At 51.8% G+C, this 17211-nt stretch overlaps 1 protein-coding gene across 2 annotated transcripts in view; it reads left to right on the forward strand.

The window, feature by feature from the left end:
* The first annotated feature begins 1136 nt into the window (after positions 1 to 1136).
* Positions 1137 to 17211, forward strand: part of CPNE2 (copine 2) — a 43227-nt gene continuing 27152 nt past the window's right edge. The window contains exons 1-3 of one of the 2 annotated variants that reach the window (XM_027646594.1): positions 1137 to 1155; positions 10180 to 10376; positions 16588 to 16767. In XM_027646594.1, the coding sequence (XP_027502395.1) occupies positions 10209 to 10376; positions 16588 to 16767 (348 nt within the window). In that variant the 5' untranslated portion in view covers positions 1137 to 1155; positions 10180 to 10208. Of the gene's footprint in view, positions 1156 to 5042; positions 5185 to 10179; positions 10377 to 16587; positions 16768 to 17211 lie in introns of those variants that run through there. The other variant, XM_027646593.1, reaches the window with a different exon arrangement.

Consider the following 17211-nt stretch of genomic DNA (forward strand, 5'->3'; position numbering starts at 1 on the left):
CGATGTCAGCCACGGGATGGGGGACCAGCAGGGCGGTGGTGTTCCCACTGGCTTGTCCCGGGGTGTGTGGTGGTGGCGTTTCTGTCCTCCGTCCGCTGGGACAAACCCTCGGTTCCCTCGGAAAGACCCTCCGTCCTCTGTGACAGCCACTCCGTCCCTGGGACAGATCTTCCATCCCTTGACTGCTCCTCAGGACAGTCCCCCCATTGCTTTATGCTCCCCTACGCCAGCACGGGTCCCTTTGTTCATGCACGGTGCAGAAATTGTCCCGTTCCCATTCCCCTTCTCTGTGTATCTGCATCATCTTCTAAAGATGTCAACCGGACACATGACCCTAAGAAAATGTCAGGGCCTGGTGGCTTCACTCCCCAAGCCTGGATATAGCTGTAGGGTTTTTTCCTGGCAGCATCCACAAGCCCCTCTCCTTATGCCCTGGCATCGAGGCACAGAGGGGATCTGGCAAGCTGGAGGCTGGGGAAGTGCAGGAGCGCTTCTCTAGGAGCTGTTTGCAGCCTGATGCTGCTCCAGCTGGTGATGTTATCCTTCATGCCGTGCATTTGGAGGGGACAGGAGGGAGGCTGAGAGGGTTTAGGCTCGGGGAGGTGCTGCTCCTCGCTCCTCTGTGCCTGGTGAGATGCCTTGTTCCCTGAGAAAGAGGCGAGCGGAGCGTTTCGCTTGGCAGCATGAGGGTGCTCGGAGGATGGCAGGCAGGGAGGTGTTTTCCCGTCAGCTCTGCCAGCCTGAAGACCTGATGCAATAAGCCTCTGTGTGAGTAACCCTAATTTTGGCAAGTGGCTGGATTAAAGCCAGGGAGGCTGGAGGACTTGGTGGGCAAACACACCCTTCGGAGCTGGTCACCGCAGAGAGGGTGGAACAGGAAGCAGAGGTGAGCAGAGAGCTGGGCTTTGGTGGTGGAAATGTCTCGGAAGGGCTGGGTCCTTGCTGCTGACTCCCCAGAGGCTGAGCTACTTAGTGGAAAGGAACTGGGAGGATCCTCGTGAACCTGGAGCCCCGGGTTTGAACCTCCTGGCAACACACTCGAACCTCGCTGGAAAAGCTGGAGTTGGAAGCAGGGCGGCACCAGCACAGCCCAGGGGTTCCCAGTTCTGACATTGCTCCCCCCTCACCAGCATCATCCTCCTTGAGCCAGTCCAGGTATTGGTGCCTGTGATACCACTGTGCTTTTCTGGGGTCAGAAAATGATTTATTATCGGCCAGAAACTGCCTTCCACCAAAGGGGCAGGGAGTGGAGAGATGGGAGGAGGAAGGCTGGGAACAAAAGCTTGGGGCACGTGGAAAGGATGGAATCAGGGGAGGATGTTTTCCTGTAGTAGCCTTGGGGAAATGCTGCATTTGCTTTGGTTACAGCTGTGTGATAGCCTGGGAATAGGTTTACGTTTTCTGGTGATGTGTATTTTTGTTTCTCTGCTGTTGCTGCTGGACCATCCCGGCTGGGATAATGTGGAGGGAAGGAGGGAGGCACCCAGTGAGGCTTCCAGGTGTCCCCAAAATTCCACATTCCTGTGGTGTAGGCAGCCTCTAGCACTTGCCTTGGGAGGTCCTAGAGCTGCTCTCCAAGATCAAGCCCTGTCCCCAGACCCCTGGGGACAGAGTTTGCCAGCAGCCTGTCTCCAACCATTGGTATGTGCCCTGCTGTCCCCAGGACTTGGTCAGGGTCACAGTTTGCATCTCGTGAAGGGGTTGCAGATATCACTCTGTAGCAGTGAGGGTGGGCAGGGTCACCTGCTGTGATGCTTCTCCCTCCTCAGTGCCCTTCTGAGCTCCAACTAAAGAGGACTGAGATTGTGAGGATCAGTGGGGACATCTTTGCTCCTGAGGCCCGTGCTGGGGGACAGCAAGGGACTTTGTGCTGGCTGCTGACAAGCTGGTGCAGTTTGTGAAGCCATTGCTTGTGGGGGTGTGAGGGCCCCAGTGCCTGGCCAGTCTGTGCTGTAGGAGGGGGTTCAGGCCCTGGGAACTGCAGGTTCCAATGCTGAAAAATCCTCTTCAGGTTCAGCTTCCGGAGCTGAGCTGTGGGTGAAGATGCTCTTTGCCCTGGGGGGATACATCAGCCACACAGACTTTGCCAGCAGTCCTCTACTCTTCTCTTCCAGCAATCCTCCTCCCTCACCCCAAAACAGTGAGATTATGTGGCACTGGAGCAGCCTCTGGCTACCCTGTGATTTACCAGTCTGCCCAGTTGTGTACTGGAATTGCATCAGCTTTGTTTGCCTTTTAGCAGTCTTAGTGTGGTGTGTGAAGAGTCTGGGAGGAATAGCTTCTTCTGCTCCTGTTACACTTGGTGGAAAGAGTTTCCCACTGACTTCAGTGGAAAGCTCTGTCCAGGGGGAGCTGGCTGGAGCCACTCACGCCACCGTAAATCAGGGCTTGTTCTCCGGGAGCCGTCGGTGTGCCAGGAACGTAATCCCGGGTTAATTGATGAAAAAGCAACGCTTGCAAGCCTCCTGTCCTGGTTCAGGGCTGCCAGCTCTCATAAGGAACTCTTTATGTGAGAACCTTGGCTCACGCTGCGAGGCAGGATGGGGGGATAGAAGAAGGAAAGGTAAATTTTCTGGTGTGGTAGAGTAGCCAGGCATTTGAAATATTGCTCCTGGCAGGATGCAAACCCCACAAAACAGTGTAAAAAAAAAAAAAAGAGAATTGAATGCTTCCCCCCCTCTCCCACCCCCACCCATGAAATCTTACAGTTTGTCTTTTAAACCACTGTAAAATATTTGTTGAGAGACCTGAGTCATCACTTTTTGCTGCTTTGGCTCAGTTTCCTGGCTGCTGGCTTTGCAAGGTTACTTGTTTGGATCACAGGAGCAGGGGAAAAATTAATTGCCAGCAAACCAGGTGAGTTTGGAGATCATAACATTGTTGTTGTTAAAATACCAGAAAAACAAATGAGTGTAGAATTCAGCAAGAAGGTCTCCACTCTTTATTTGCCTGCTGCTTTAGCTGAGGCTTTGTGTTTGGGAACTGTCATATTTTCTGCCTGTAGCCAGCAGGAAAAAATCTTGTGTCTAAAATAGTCGCCTTCCCCCCAGCCCTGGATTTTCCATCATCACGTGATTCCAGAAGCTGAGGATTTAGGAAGAAACATCAGCTGTCGTGAGGCTGATTTGAAAAACGAGACAAGCTGTGAACACGAGTTTTGCTTTTAAACAACAAGTCCGGTGCTGTGCAACCATTTAAACCTGGTCTGATATTCCCTTGAGTGGTGTCTAAAGCTGTTGGGAAGGGGTTGAGAATTTATCAGACGTCATCCCCTTAAACCACCGCATTTCTGTGCCACTGGCACACAGTTCTGTCTCAGGGTGAAGCTTCACACATCGAGTGGCAGCATCTCTCTGCTGCAAAGCAGGCCAAAAAATTAAAATTCTGTAGGAAAACGTTGGATTGTAGTGAAGAAAATCCTACCCGTGATGGGGAGCGGATGGTGGGATGGAACGGGGAAGGGTGAAGGTGGGCACTGGCCACGGGGACACGTGGGCTTGGTGTCGGTGTAACAGTGCAAACGAGCATCACACACAACTACCCATGGATTAATATTTATTTATCTTATCAGCTCTAAAGCTCTGGCTGCTCTGGGCATGAAATGGTGCATGGGATGGAGGGACCTGCCTGCCTGCCTGCTGCTGGGGCTGGCACGTGGTGAGGTTCAAAAGCAGTTAAAGGTATTTCTGATCACTTCATGATGATTTTTTTCTTCCCCTCTCACATGTGATACACGGTGTTGGCTGGCAATAGGAATCCAATTAAGATTCAGAAAGCCAGCATTTTTGTTTTCAATAAGGTAGAAAAGTGGTTAATAAGTTAAACAGCCTGTTCCATACATGGCATATATTTAACATAGGGGAGGTTCCCTCTGCACCTGCAAGGGAGCCCTGCTGGCTGCGTGTCCTTTGCAGCCCAGCCACCCTCCCCACGGGGCTGCCCTGATCCTTTACATTTCATAGGGCTTTTCTTTAAATAAGTCCACCTTTTCCTCCAAATCCTGTTTTGAAACAGATCTATTTCCCCTCCTTGGGAGAGCATGCTCAGCTCCCCTATGGCTGCTGCAGGATGGAGCAGAGAATTTTAAACGCTGGAAGTTAAAATCTTCCCCCCAGATCCTCAGAGTGCCTTGTCCTCCCTTCCTGCATCTCCTGGTTTGCTTGTTTGTCCCACCCGGAGCACGTGTCTGACGAGAGCATCGCTGCCCCGGGGAGGCAGGAGATTTGTGTTCGGCGTTTCCCTCGTTCCGATGGAGGCTCCCAGAGGTGCTGCCCGTGGCCGTGCTGCTCCCGCAGGACTCAGCCTCCCGCTCGGCCACGGCCGACGGGCAGCGGCGTTTTCTGCTCCGGAACGCAGCGAGGGCAGAGCTGGCACATGAACCTTCTCCCTGGGTCTGCTTTCTAGGGCGGTTGCGTACAGAGTTTGATGCGATCGCCGCGGTTCACAGTGACATCACGGTGCTTTCTGCCCTAAATCACAGATTTCCCTAAATTGAGCCCCAGAGGAAACTTGTAAGTCAAGCGAAAATGTGCAGTCCTTCTCTGCGTATCTAAGCCAAATACGTGCGCGCCAGCGGAGGTGGGAATGGGGTCGGTCTGTGCGGCTCGGGCATCGCTGTGTGTCCCGGACGGAGGACGCTGCTACACTCTCGTCTCACCCTGCTCCTCACTTGCCCTTCCTCCTTTCTCAGCAGCAAGACTGGAAGCCACCCACGGGTTTGCGAGCCGGGCATGCTGCGGGTGCGGGACGGGCGATGAGTGCGGGGCAGGTACAGGGTGAGCAGCAAGGCTGAGCTCTGCCCCCTGCAGATGCACCCCTGGCGCAGCTGTCCGGTAGCAGCCGTCAGAGCCCCTTTGTTTCTCTCTGGTTTTGAGGAAGGACTTTTTTGTGTGTGTGCTTTTTTTCCCCCCAGTTTCTGATTTTTCTGAGCAGCTTCCCAAAACAGGCTTCAGCCCCTGCAGCTCCTCCCGACCCGGGTCAGCGGTTGGTGCTGCCTCCCTTCCTCCACACGTCACCGCGGGGTGTGGAGGATGGACTTTTGCTTTCGTTTGCCCGGCTGGAGCCCTCGGCTTTCCGACGGCAGGCGAGAATTACGGAAGCACCTTTGCCGCCGGGAGCCCGCGGGCCCTGCTTTCTCTGGAGCGCTTGGCTCAGCTGCTCTTCGGGGTTCTTGATTTCTCCTCAGTAAGTGGCTTTGGATACTTTGGGGAGAGCGTGATGACATTTTCAGACCTCATCTGGAGAGGGATGGAGAATAAATCCTGTTGCTCTTTGCTCCCCGGTACCGGGGCAGGCTCTGCCCCAAGGTTCTGGTGTCCGAGGCTGCCTGCATGCCTGAAGCACTCAAAGGTCTTTGGTTTTCCACATCCCTGTCTTGCTGAAATCTCCAGTTTTGGTGCCTCTGTGGGTGTGATCCCCTCTGTGAGGACACAGGTCCTTCCTCCGGTCCTGGAACAGTGGCCAGGCAGCAGCTGTGCCCCTGCAGTTGTGGGGGGACCAGCCTTCACCCCAGACAGCAGTGGGCTGGGAGGAGCTGGGCACTGTGGGTGGGAAATGCCTGAGCAAGAGATGAAGAAGCAGCCAGTGTGACACCGAGGTGGCCACCAGCTGCTGAATTGGAATTTCGCAGCACCAGTGCTGGCTGTTGGCACAAGCAGCTTTGCCCATCGTAGCCCATTTGCGACAGTTTCCATCAAGAAGGGTTTGTTGGAGAAGTCACTTAATTAGGTTGTCATGAAACGCTTTATCCTTCTGTGTCTGGCCCCCAAAGTATCTCAGTACAGTCCCCTTGGCTTCCAGCAGGTAGAACTGTGGGCAGCATCAGGCTGGGAGCAAGAACCCTTCCTGGGTATCTCCCTCTGCCAGGTGTAGCCCAAATCTCTGTGAATTTGGGGGAGTTTGAGCTCAGTCCCAGCCGTGCTGCCCACACTGCTCAGAGGCAGTTTTCAGCCTTTCCCTGCCTTGTGAGAGAGATGAAGATCCTCTGATGGCAGCAGGTACCCGAGGAACACGTTTACAGGGATGTCCCTTTCTGCCTCCCAGGCTGCTCACCCGTGGCAGAGGCGTTTGCTGGGGGCACCAGCAGCTGTGTACAGGACTCACTGCACGTGTGTGCAGAAGGTAACGAGGCTGTTCTGAGGACCAGGTGCAAGCTGGTGAATCCTCAGTGTTGCCCAGGCGAGACTAAGAGGCAAATATCTTTGCTTTGCAAAAGAATTCTGGAGATGACTCTGTTTGTTGACAGGAGGAAGCAAAGTGGCCGCTGTGGGTTCTGACTGTGTGTGGAGCTGCACTGGGCATCCATGGCAGTGTGTCCTGGCTTTTCCTGGCGTCTCTGGCTCTGTGTGTGCTGTGTTTCAGCTTTTCTGCTGCTCTGGGCAAGCAGTTTCTGTGTCCTCACACTCCTCTCCTTTGCTTCAATCTTTTGACAACCCATTTTCACCCGGTCTTAATCCTCCCTCAGGTACAGCTGCTCTCCCTCTGTGTCTCCACTGCCTGTAAGATCAGATATGTGCTTTATAGGGACGTCAATTTACCTGTTTGATACTTCTCTCTCTCATTTCTCCCTTCCTGAAAGGAGATTTGCTTCCACAGTTAGAGTAGGCTGTAGTGGGACAGCCCGAGTGGGAAAACTGAGTCACAAGTGGCTTGTGTGGGGTATTGCAGAAATCACAGATCATCCAAAAGAAGGGGAAAGGAATCCCTGGGAGGGACCCAGAGGGACTTTGCATGGTATCACTGGTGGATATTGGTACTTCTGGGGCTGTTTCGAGTATATCTGGTATTGGCTGTTAAAATAAATCTGATTTCTTTAAGGAGAGGAGATCACTGAAATTGTGGCTCTATTAAGATTTTAAAAAGCCCCCGAAATGTTTCAATTAAAGCACAGCTTTATCTTTTAAGTTCTGGAGTTTTTTCTTAAAAGCATGGCCTGAGCAACTACTGCTCATGGGGCTGCTCTTCTGCAGAGGGAAGGGGAACCTCTCTAGACATGAGTTAGTTTGCAAAACAGATATCTCCTTCCTCCTACTCCTCTGTCAGATGAGAGGAAGTAAAGGTCCTAGGTTTTCCTGCCAGCCCTTATGCACGTGCTTTGAGGTTCTGCTTAGAGATCAGGTGGCCATGGGGTGAGTAGGAGGAGGAGAACATCTGTGTGCATTGCTCTGGGGCTCTCAGATATTCATTTCAGATATTCTGGGTGGCCCCAGGGCTTGCATGTGCCCCCAGCCAGCAAACCCCTTCTCTGTGGGGTGTTGTGGACCTGGAGCAGCTTGGAAGTGACCAAGTCATGAAGGAAAAAGCACTTGAAAGCTATGAAGTGCAAAGATGCCTCCAGCTCGGGAGGTCCTGGAAGCTGGAGCCCAGAAAGGATTTGGGGACCACGTCTTTCCATTCTGATCTTACTCGTGTGATGCCTCTCCAGGCACCTGCTGTGGCAGTGGCAGTGGCAGATGGGACCGTGGGGCAATCAAAGCTTCCAGCTTGTCCCTGGGGCCTCTCCTTGGTAACCTGGCTGTGTTCTGGCAGGTCTGCATGATGGGCACGAGGCTGGCAGCTGGGATTGTACATTGGGAGAATATTTGGCCACGGATGCTGAGGGAGTCACAGGACTTTGTTCAGGGAGGCAAATGTGAGGAGAGGAGAACAAAAACGGGAGGAGAGACTGGAATACAGATGATGGGCAAGCCAGCTCAAATAACCCCTGAATTTAAAGCATCTTCTGAGATGTTAGAATGCCACCAGCTCGCTGAAGCCTCAGATGTGAAGCCTCTGCTGCCAAGGTGTCAGGGGCTGAACCCCCACCTGGACCTGCAGAAGGTGCTGGATCCATGCCAGGGAAGCAAGAGGAAGGTGCTGGATTATGTGGGTGCATCAGGAGTAGAGGTGGTTCTCTGGTCTCTGCCCCAGCTGGCACTGGCCATCTGTCCTCATCCCAGTGTCTGTCTGGACCGTGTGCTCCCTGGGGAGCAGGACGGACTGAGGACAGACTGAGCACAGGGGCTGGAGCACCAAGAGGATGTTTTGGTGCCTGCCAGCCCTGGGAAAAAAAAAAAAGGTTTTTCCACTGAGTCACTTGCTGCCTCTGCTTTTTGTGAGACAGCACTGAGATCTGGGGGAAGGGGAGGTGGAAACACTCCACCCAGATGTCCCTGCTCCGGCAGGGCCAGGCCGATGCCAGCACAGCTGCCCCGTGTTTGCTTTTTGGGGGGAGCGGCAGACAGACAGACAGACAGAAGACAACAGCAGAAATAGAACAGGCCTGGCTATTTTAAGACACCGATTACACGATTTGTGCATTAAAGAAAAATTAAAATGAAATCTTTGCTTTAGCTGCAGCTGATGACACGGGCTCAGGAGGAGCAGAGGCAGGGGCGACAGGTACAGGCACTTTGGAGCCAGTGACCCGGCCACGGCGGAGGAGCCGTGAGGACTTTTGCTTCCACATGTGCTTCTCCTTGAAGCCCCAGTAGATGGGAGGTTGCCCACATGTGCCACCGTTTCAGTGTCACGCTGCCACTGTTTTGGTGTTGTGCTGCTGTGGACAGGGGGTGATGGCACGAGACAGGCTTGGTCTAGGGAAGGGGGAACCGCGCTTGCGAAAGGGACAGGGTGATGTACGCGGGTGTGTGCAGCCACGGATGGGCATTTTCTTTTTCTGGAGAAGTTTCCGGGTTCCTATGGATCCAAAAGGGTTGCACCACTCTTTCCCCGAGCATCAGGCTGGGATGAAGAGCTTGTGCTCACTGGTGGGGGTTAAAACCAGGCTTGTTTGTGGTGACTTGGTGCCAAGCAGAAATCTCGGCAGGCAGGAGGAGAGGGCTCCGAGCCTTGGAAGCTGGAACTGTTTTCTGCTCAGTGTTTGTTGCAGCAGGGCCGAGCACTCAGGACAGCCAGCAATGAGCCTGGAGCTCCCTCTCCCACAGTCCTGCTGGGATCACCCTACCCCTGCCCCCCTATCCCTATTCCAGGTTGGAAGCTGAGCTACAAAGGAAGAGGGCAGCAGCCCAACTCCCAGCAGCGCAAGGGCTTGTAAGTACTCATGCCCAGGCAAAACAAACAGATAACATTAATTGGGCTTTCAATGCCAAACAGAAGCAGATGGTTTATCAAGGTGGAGGAAGGTAATGTTTGGGGGTTTTAGATAAGGTGGGTGAGCCAGGAGCCACTCTTGAAAAAGAAGACAAAACGTATCGAAGCAGCTGCTAAGAAGAGCTCACTCTCCACTGGCAACCCCAGCCACAACAGTTTATTAGTATAAATTATTCTGAAAATGCTTTTTCTTATCTTTCTCCCCCTGCCCTGCCCTTTCTGCTCAGTTGAAGACCTTTGGTGGTTTTTGACAAGTAAGCTTCACACTAGACAGCAGGTGGTGGGGTTTTGCACTAATAATGGTATAAAACACATTTCTATCTGCAAAATTACTTTCGTAGCATACTTTTGGTAAGATCTTAAATGGATTTTTAGTCAGGGCCCTGTAAATCATCCCATGCTTCAGATCGTGCAGTGGTTGTCACATTTGCCTTGTGCTTCTCTGAGGCAACTATTGACACTTTTTAACTACTGCCAGAGCCACTGCCTGCTGCTGGGCTGGGGAGCTGAATGGAGATAGGGCTGAACCAGAGCTGGAGCTGTCCTCCACCCCACTCATCCTCACAGTCTCACCCCCTTCCCTGTGAGGATTTGAGGAGCAGAGCTCAAGTTCGGCCCTTGTAGTTTAGGTCCATGGCCTGTGGCTTGGGACCAGCCAGACAACAACCAGTTTTTGTGATGAAAGATGGTGTGGAAATGTAGTTCCTCCCCCCCCAAAAAAAAAAAAAAAAAAAAAAAAAACCCCCAGTATGCTGGAACAAGAGGTTGGGGACTCCCCACTCCCTTGGGAGGGTAAGCAGAAGATGTTACCTTTCCTTGAAAATCTGTTATTTGTGGAGCAAACTCAAAGCAGATTGTAGGTGCTCTGCTGGGCTCCCACTCAGGATGTCTGCCTGGTGGGGTGACCACATGGACATGATGACCGGGCAGGGAGATGCTTTGGAGCCAGGAAAGCCTCATGACTTAGATCATAACTTAGAGATCGACACTGTACACGTGGCTCCTCTGTCTGTGCCCAGCTCGCCAGTGCTGGCAGAGTGTTTGCTGTCCTTCAGCACTGAGGTTTCTCTCTGTCCTTGTGTCCCACAGACTGCCTGGAGCTGCTGCCCCTGGAGTCCATGGCGTACACGATGCCTCCCACGCCGCCGGGGCCCGTCGGCTCCCAGTACTGTGTCTGCAAAGTCGAGCTGTCCATCTGCGGCCAAAACCTTCTGGACAGGGATGTCACTTCCAAATCCGACCCCTTCTGCGTCCTCTTCATGGAAGTCAATGGGAAGTGGGTAGAGGTAAGTCCTGATGTTGTGTGGATTCGCTCCTCCTGGGTTTGCTCGTGCTGGTGTGCTCTGCTGCAAGGCTGGTCCTCGTTCACCCATGAGCAGAATTGGAAGCTCTTCTGGTCCTCCCAAGGCTGTGAGGGTGGTGCTGATGTGATAATTCTTCTGGTTTGCAACCAGTCCTTTTCCCATCAGTGCTTTTTGCTTTGTACTGGGGGTTGGCTTTAACCGCAGATCTCAAAATACTGACCTCTGGCAATGCTTGTGGCAGGTGTGAAAGGATCTTTCCACCTTCAAAGGGGTCCCAACCCCTTCTCAGTGTGCTGTGAGCTGGTGGTGCTTCAGATTTGGGTGCCTGAAATGCTGATCCCACGTGAGAGTTAGAAGTTGTGAGTTTTGATGTTGCCATGTGGTGTGTTTCTAGTTGAGTCGGGATAAACTATTTCTTGGATCCTGAGTTGCATGGGAAGCTGGTCTTTGAGTTTAACTTGAAAAGTAGCTCTTTCTCGGGACCAGGAGTGTGCTGGATGAGGGTCTGGAAGGTCAATCCAGTGGAAAAGCAGGGCAGCTTGTGCTGTGGCCTCCTTCAAAAAGTGTATCAAGGTCAATGCTCCTTGAGCTGGGCATTTCATGGACTGTTATGGAGCGAGGACCTTGGGATGGGGAAGGAGACTTTTAGGAGGTGGGTGTGTGGGAGCTTGGACCAGTTCAACTGGAGACAGACAGCAGCCAGCTGGCAAATCCTGGATGAGCTGCTTGCAGACATTGGTCTTCCCTCCTTACCAGAAATCTCACAAATAGGTGTTTCAACTGCCATATTTCATAATGGGAAGCCCTGAGAAGAAACTGTAGATGATCTTGTTATTTTTTTTTTGTTTGTTTTAGAAGTCATCTCCTTATGAATAAGAAAGATAATTCCTGAGGAAAGAAGGGAGGGATCAGGACAGGGACTGAGTTCCCCCTAAGCAGATGACACCAAGCTGTGTGGTGCAACAGAAGGGATGGGTGGGAAGGGATGCCACCTGTGACAGGCTGGAAGAGTGGGCCTGTGCAAATCTCATGAAGTTCAACAAGGCCAAGGGCAGGACCCTGCAGATAAAAGGCTGTTTAAGGACAAGAGGACTTTCCATTGTTTTCCCATCCCTGGTGGTGGATGAACACAGGGAGATGCAAGGCCCAGGCTGGTTTTGCAGTCGAGGTGCACACACAGTGGGCTGGGAGCTCCTAAGGACAGTTTTCATGGTGCTTTAGGGACTGTTCAGAGTCCCACCTGGAGAAGCTCTGGTTGTTGTCTCCTTCTGCAGCAGTCTGGGTTGGGCAAGGTGCTGTCTGTGATAAAATTGGTGACGTGAGTCCAAACTCCAGAGTCTGTGCAAAAGCATTTAACTGTGATTAAAAACCTTTTGACTATGGGGGCAAAGACTCTGTGCTAAAATACCTGCAGAAAAAAAATGGGGGTTCCATTTTATACCTGCACCTGTACATAGTCGTGAGGGAACAGGTCAGCAAAGAATGGAGGCGTGATGGTGTAAGCACCAATGTTGGATGCAGCAGAAAATAAGTAGCCAAAGGGCATTAAATCATGTAAACCAAACAAAAATTGTCCCAATTCCTGGGAAATTAGGCGGTCTCATTTTTTCAGATTCTTGGACAAGTTGAGCAGCCTTTGAGCACTTGGCCAAGGAGTTGGTGAACCAATGGGCATCATTTCAGCTGTCCAGCAGCTGATCTCCTCACATGGGGAGGGTGTACAGGCAAACCTCACCTTACCATGGTCCACAATTAACTTTTCTCAGCTGCCTGGGTGAGACTAATGAGCTTTCCAGCCTTGATAGGTGTCATCTCTGACCTGATTCTACTTTTCAGGAATTTCTCTTTCTGTCAGTAACGCCTCGGTCCAGCAGTTTTGATTCCAAAGCTTCCTTTAGAATACAAATGTGTGGCGCATTTAGGTGGGTTTTTTTTTTTCCTCTGCTATTTTTAGCTTCTTTTTAATTGGCACGACAGGCACTGGACGTCAGCCTTGAGCAGCAGCTTGCTCAGGGCTCCTCTGCTGTGGTGTCAGTGGAGGCTGAGCGGGCTGGCACACGGTGTGGTGTGCTGGTGTGCCACTGAGCTGGCTCTGCTCAACTGGCATGACAGGGGCACAGCCAGGACCAAGAATCCTCTGCACCCGCAGTGTCAGCAGTGATGTGTGGGTTTGGGTTGTGGCTGGCTGCCAGGAGGACAGTCAGGAGAGGCGAGGTTGCCTGTGAGAGCCCCTTTGGATGGGACATTTGGTGGACTCTTGGCAGCTCATGCCATGTGGTTCAGAGGCACCTTGTGTGCCCACATGGTTCTGCATGGATTTTGGCCACACAGATGTGCCCTCTTGCCCTAAGATGAGCCTCTTTCCTGTCTGAAAGCCGTGGCCTTAATAACACAGCTGAAATGTAGGGGACAGATGGGGACAGAATAAGCTCGTTGGTGTGAACCCATCCTACCACACTGCCCCTTTGTCCTCTGCACTGGATTAGGGACACATTAGGGACCTGGTTTGGGTGGTGGGTGTCCTCCTTCAGGACCAGCCCTGGCCGTAGTGATGCTGGTGTTGGAGCTGGGTGGCGGGGCTGTGGCACCAGCTGATGCCAGCAGGAAGATTGCTGCTCGCTGTTCTCTCTAGCTGTCACATTTGTTCCCAAATACAATTATTTTGTCTCGCTGAGCTTAATAGGAATTAAAAAATCTTTGTGAATCAGCCTTGGAGGGGTGGGGGAGGGAGAGACAATAAAGCACAGGCCGGGAAGTAACATGAAGATGGGTGATGTTTAAGTGTTCTGCCCAGTTACATCATCTCGCAGGAGCCATGAAAAACCTGACCTTTGGTACCAGGAGCAGGGACACATGACTCAACCATGCAGCTGCCTTTTTGCCACTCTGAGTCATCTGGGTGGCATGAACTTCCCTTGGTGCTTGGGAGAGCATCCCCCAGTGTTAGAGCGTGAAGCACTTCCAGGTGCTGGAGATGCTTGAAGGTCTCCAGCCAGCCTTCTTTTGGGTGCTGGAAGATTCTCTGGATGCACCCACTGAACACAAGGGCCGTTGCTGGAGATGGTCTCCTGGTTTCATGTTCTATGATTTTCAGAATCATAGAATCATGGAATGGTTTGGGTTGGAAGGGACCTTAAAGATCATCTTCTTCCAACTCCCCTGCCACAGCCCTTGTTCAGAGGCCCATTCAACTTCCAGGGACAGGGCACCCACGGCTTCTCTGACAGTGCCTCACCACTCTTACAGTGAAGAATTTTTTTCTCATATCTAATCTAACCCTGCTCTCTGTCAGCTGGAAGCCATGCCCCCTTATCCTACCACTCCATGCCCTCTTCCAAAGTCCCTCTCCAGTTTGGAGCCCTTTTAGGTACTGGAAGGTGCTCTAAGGTCTCCCCGGAGCCTTCTCTTCTTCAAGCTAAACAATCCCAATTTTCCCAGCCTTTTCTCATGGTGCTCCATCCCTCTAATCATCTCCATGGCCCTTTGAGACTCATATCCAAACAGATACCTTTAATTAGCTTGGCTGCCTCTTAAAAACCCTTGTGTTTTTCTGCCCCTGGATGGCAAAGCAACCTCTGCTCTTTCCAAAGTCTGCAGACCTGTAAGCTCTGGGGACAAGGGGATGGCAGGAGCTGACAGCAGGTGATGGTGTGTCAAGAGGCCTAATATGTGATAGTCACCAGCAAGGTGATTTGTGCTCATCAAACCAAAGACCAAACCTTGTGCAGTTGTCAGCTGGGGCTTGGGATATTGTGCTTCATGCTGACACTAAGCAGGAGATTAAACAGTTTAATCTGGGTGTTGAAGGAAGCCCCATCACTCCCAAGGGTTATCTCAAGTTGTCTGGGGTTTTCCTCCCTTTCTCCTGGGCCACCCCTTTCAGGACAGAACTGGAGATGGAATCTCAAGTTATCTCCTCGAAACTGGTGTCTGGGAGTGGAAGGACTGGTTCCCCTTCATCCCTGGCTTCCCAGTAGTTCAAAGAACATGGAAGGAGCTAAAATCTGTCTCTGCTGCCCGCACACTCTCACCTTCTGGTTTGAAAGGGCGCTTGTGTTTGTTGTGCTGCTGAAATGAGGCAGAGCTGGGGGTGCCCTCTGCTCCTGGTTCACCCCACCTCTGAGCAGATGCTTGGCTCCTTCGGTACGAGGTGGCAGCGGAGAGGGAAGGATCTGTGTGAAGCTGTGTGGCCCTGGCCAGCTCACAGCCCACTGGTGTTGATGGATTTGATTCCCTGGAGTGCAGCAGGTGGCTATTCTGGGAACACAGCATTTACTTTAGTCGTTTCTTGGCAATTAAGACAGACTAAGCGAGCAACTTCAAAAAAACACTGCGATCGTTGGGTGTATATATATAGCAAACTCACCACATTTCCACTCAACCCCTCCAAAACCTGCCTCCTGTTCTGAATGAGTTTCTTTGGGACTAAGGTATGTGTTTGCTTTTTTTTTTCTTTTCCTTTTTCTTTTTTTTTTTTGAGGCTTTTTTTTCTGCTCTGCTTATTCTTGGCTCTGCGGCTCTGGCAGACGTCCTGCCGTCCCGCAGACCCAGGGATGCCAGCACGGGGGCTGCTTCCTGCAGAGGCCTTGCCCTGGGATCTTGGGATGCACAGGCAGCTCAGTCCAGCCCATGACTGGGTGTCCTGGCTGTGAGATGAGGTGGAATGCCAGCTGGGGCCACGGCGTGGCCAGAGGCTTCATGCTGCCCCACAGGCAGAAGGGATGGCCTTTCCAGGCACTGAGGGCAGCAGCTTTACATAAAACCACACTGGAGATCTCCTGCCTTTGCTTCTCTTTTAATAGCCTGTCTACTAGGTCAGGTTGTTTGAAGCCCCATCCAACCTGGCCTTGAATACTTCCAGGGATGGAGCAGCCACAGCATCTCTGGACAACCTGTGCCAGGGCCTCACCAACCTCACAGGGAAGAATTTCTTCCCAATATCTGACCTAACCCTGCTCTCTCAGTTTGAAGCCATTCCTCCCTCTCCAGCTCTCTTGGAGCCCCTTTAGGCTCTGGAAGGTGCTCTAAGGTCCCCCTGGAGTTTTCTCTTCTCCAGGTTGAACAATGATATCAACACAATACCCACAGCTGCTCTCCTGAGAAAGCTTCTGCTTGGTTTGCGTGCTGAAAACTTTTCCCCTCAGCTGTGGGTGTTCATTTCTTGTTCAGCTCTCAGTCTATAATGCATATATCCTTCCTGCCCCTTTTAGCTTCATAAGGGTATGTTGCGTGTTGGGCTCCAAACTTGCCCCTTTTCTCGTGTCTCTCAGGGTGCCTGATGGGAACTATGGGGCCTGATGTTCAGACTCTCCTTGGCCATTGACTTCCAGAAGTCAGTACACCAGCTTTTCTCAGCCTCTGTTTCCCAGTTTTCCCACTTTCTGACACTTTGGCTAAAACTGTGGGGGTTTGTCTCTGTGCAAGCCTATGTGGGGATCCCACCTGGGACTGCCATCCTCCCAGCCCTCCTGTGGTGTGAGTTGTGGGGTCTGGGACCAAAGTTCCATTGCTGGAGGGCAGCATACTGGGATCTCTGGAGTGGCTATCCCCAGGATTTATTTTTTTTGGCTCACACAGGGCTTTCTATCCACCTGTGCCATGCTGTGTTGTAAACACATGCTTCCACCAGCTGCCTGCCAAGTTTCCTCTACTCTTATCTCTGCTCTTGGCTGTGGGATGCTGCAGACCAACATAATGCTTCCCCTCCAGTGGCAGGTTCCCCACATGCCTTCCAATTTCCATCATCCTCTGTGTGCCTGTCCCTTCCAAGCTATCAGAGACATCATTTCCTCCAGCCTGCTTGCAATAGCTCAGGGTGACAATGTCTACTGAAGTCTTGTCTTCTGGGTCCTTCCAGTCTCTTGTTTCTCCTAATTCTCAATGAAATCTAGGAAAAATTACCTGCGGTGATTTTTTTTTCTATTTTTTTTTCCCCCTATGGAAGGACCAGAAAGAAAAAAACCTGCATGGATGTTTTGGTTTATAAGATCTGGAGGGAAATGCTAGAAAGCTGCTGTTCTGGCTCATGGCACCTCTTGTTTTGCTTGTCCTTGTTGCTGGCTGCACAGCCTGAAAGAAACAAGTTTGGCACTACAGCTGTGAGGGTGTGGGTGAGGATCAGAGGTGTGTGAGAGCAGTGACAAAGATGCAAGATACACGTGTCTAAACACCTCTTTCTTTTTTTTCTTTGCAGCTCGACAGGACAGAGACAGCCGTGAACAACCTCAACCCAGCTTTTGCCAAGAAATTCGTCATTGATTACCACTTTGAAGAAGTGCAGAAGCTCAAGTTTGCCCTATTCGACCAGGACAAGTCGAGCACGCAGCTGTATGAGCACGACTTCCTGGGCGAGTTCTCCTGCACCCTGGGCATGGTGAGTCTCTGAGACCCCAAATCCCATCAGCCAAAGGGACGGGGTGGGATTACAGCTGCTACTCCCATCTACTGCAAAATTTTCTGGGTCCTTCCTGGCAAAACTAATTTAATTCACTTGTCACACTTCAGCTGTTGAGATTGATCCGTTCCACGTTAGGGCTGTTGTCTACTTGCTCAAGTCTAAGCTGGTCATGGTGTGGGCTTCTGGTGGTGCTGGCAAAGAGGCATCAACTGGAAGCTTCTGGAGGCAGCTGTATCTCACCATGGGTTATAGTAAGAGCCCTGATGACCAGTTGGATTTGGGCTTGCAAAAACTTCCAGGTGTTTAAAGTTAGGATGCATTGCTGTCTACCCTTCTAGCTCAGTTTTTTGTCTCTCTGAAAGTTTTGTCCATCGCTGTTGTGTAGCAAATCATCTCTCCTGCTTGAGCATGTATGTGCCG

This window comes from Corapipo altera, unplaced genomic scaffold (genome assembly GCF_003945725.1).
Source record: "Corapipo altera isolate COAL_440 unplaced genomic scaffold, ASM394572v1 62, whole genome shotgun sequence".
Taxonomy (NCBI): Eukaryota; Metazoa; Chordata; class Aves; order Passeriformes; family Pipridae; genus Corapipo; species Corapipo altera.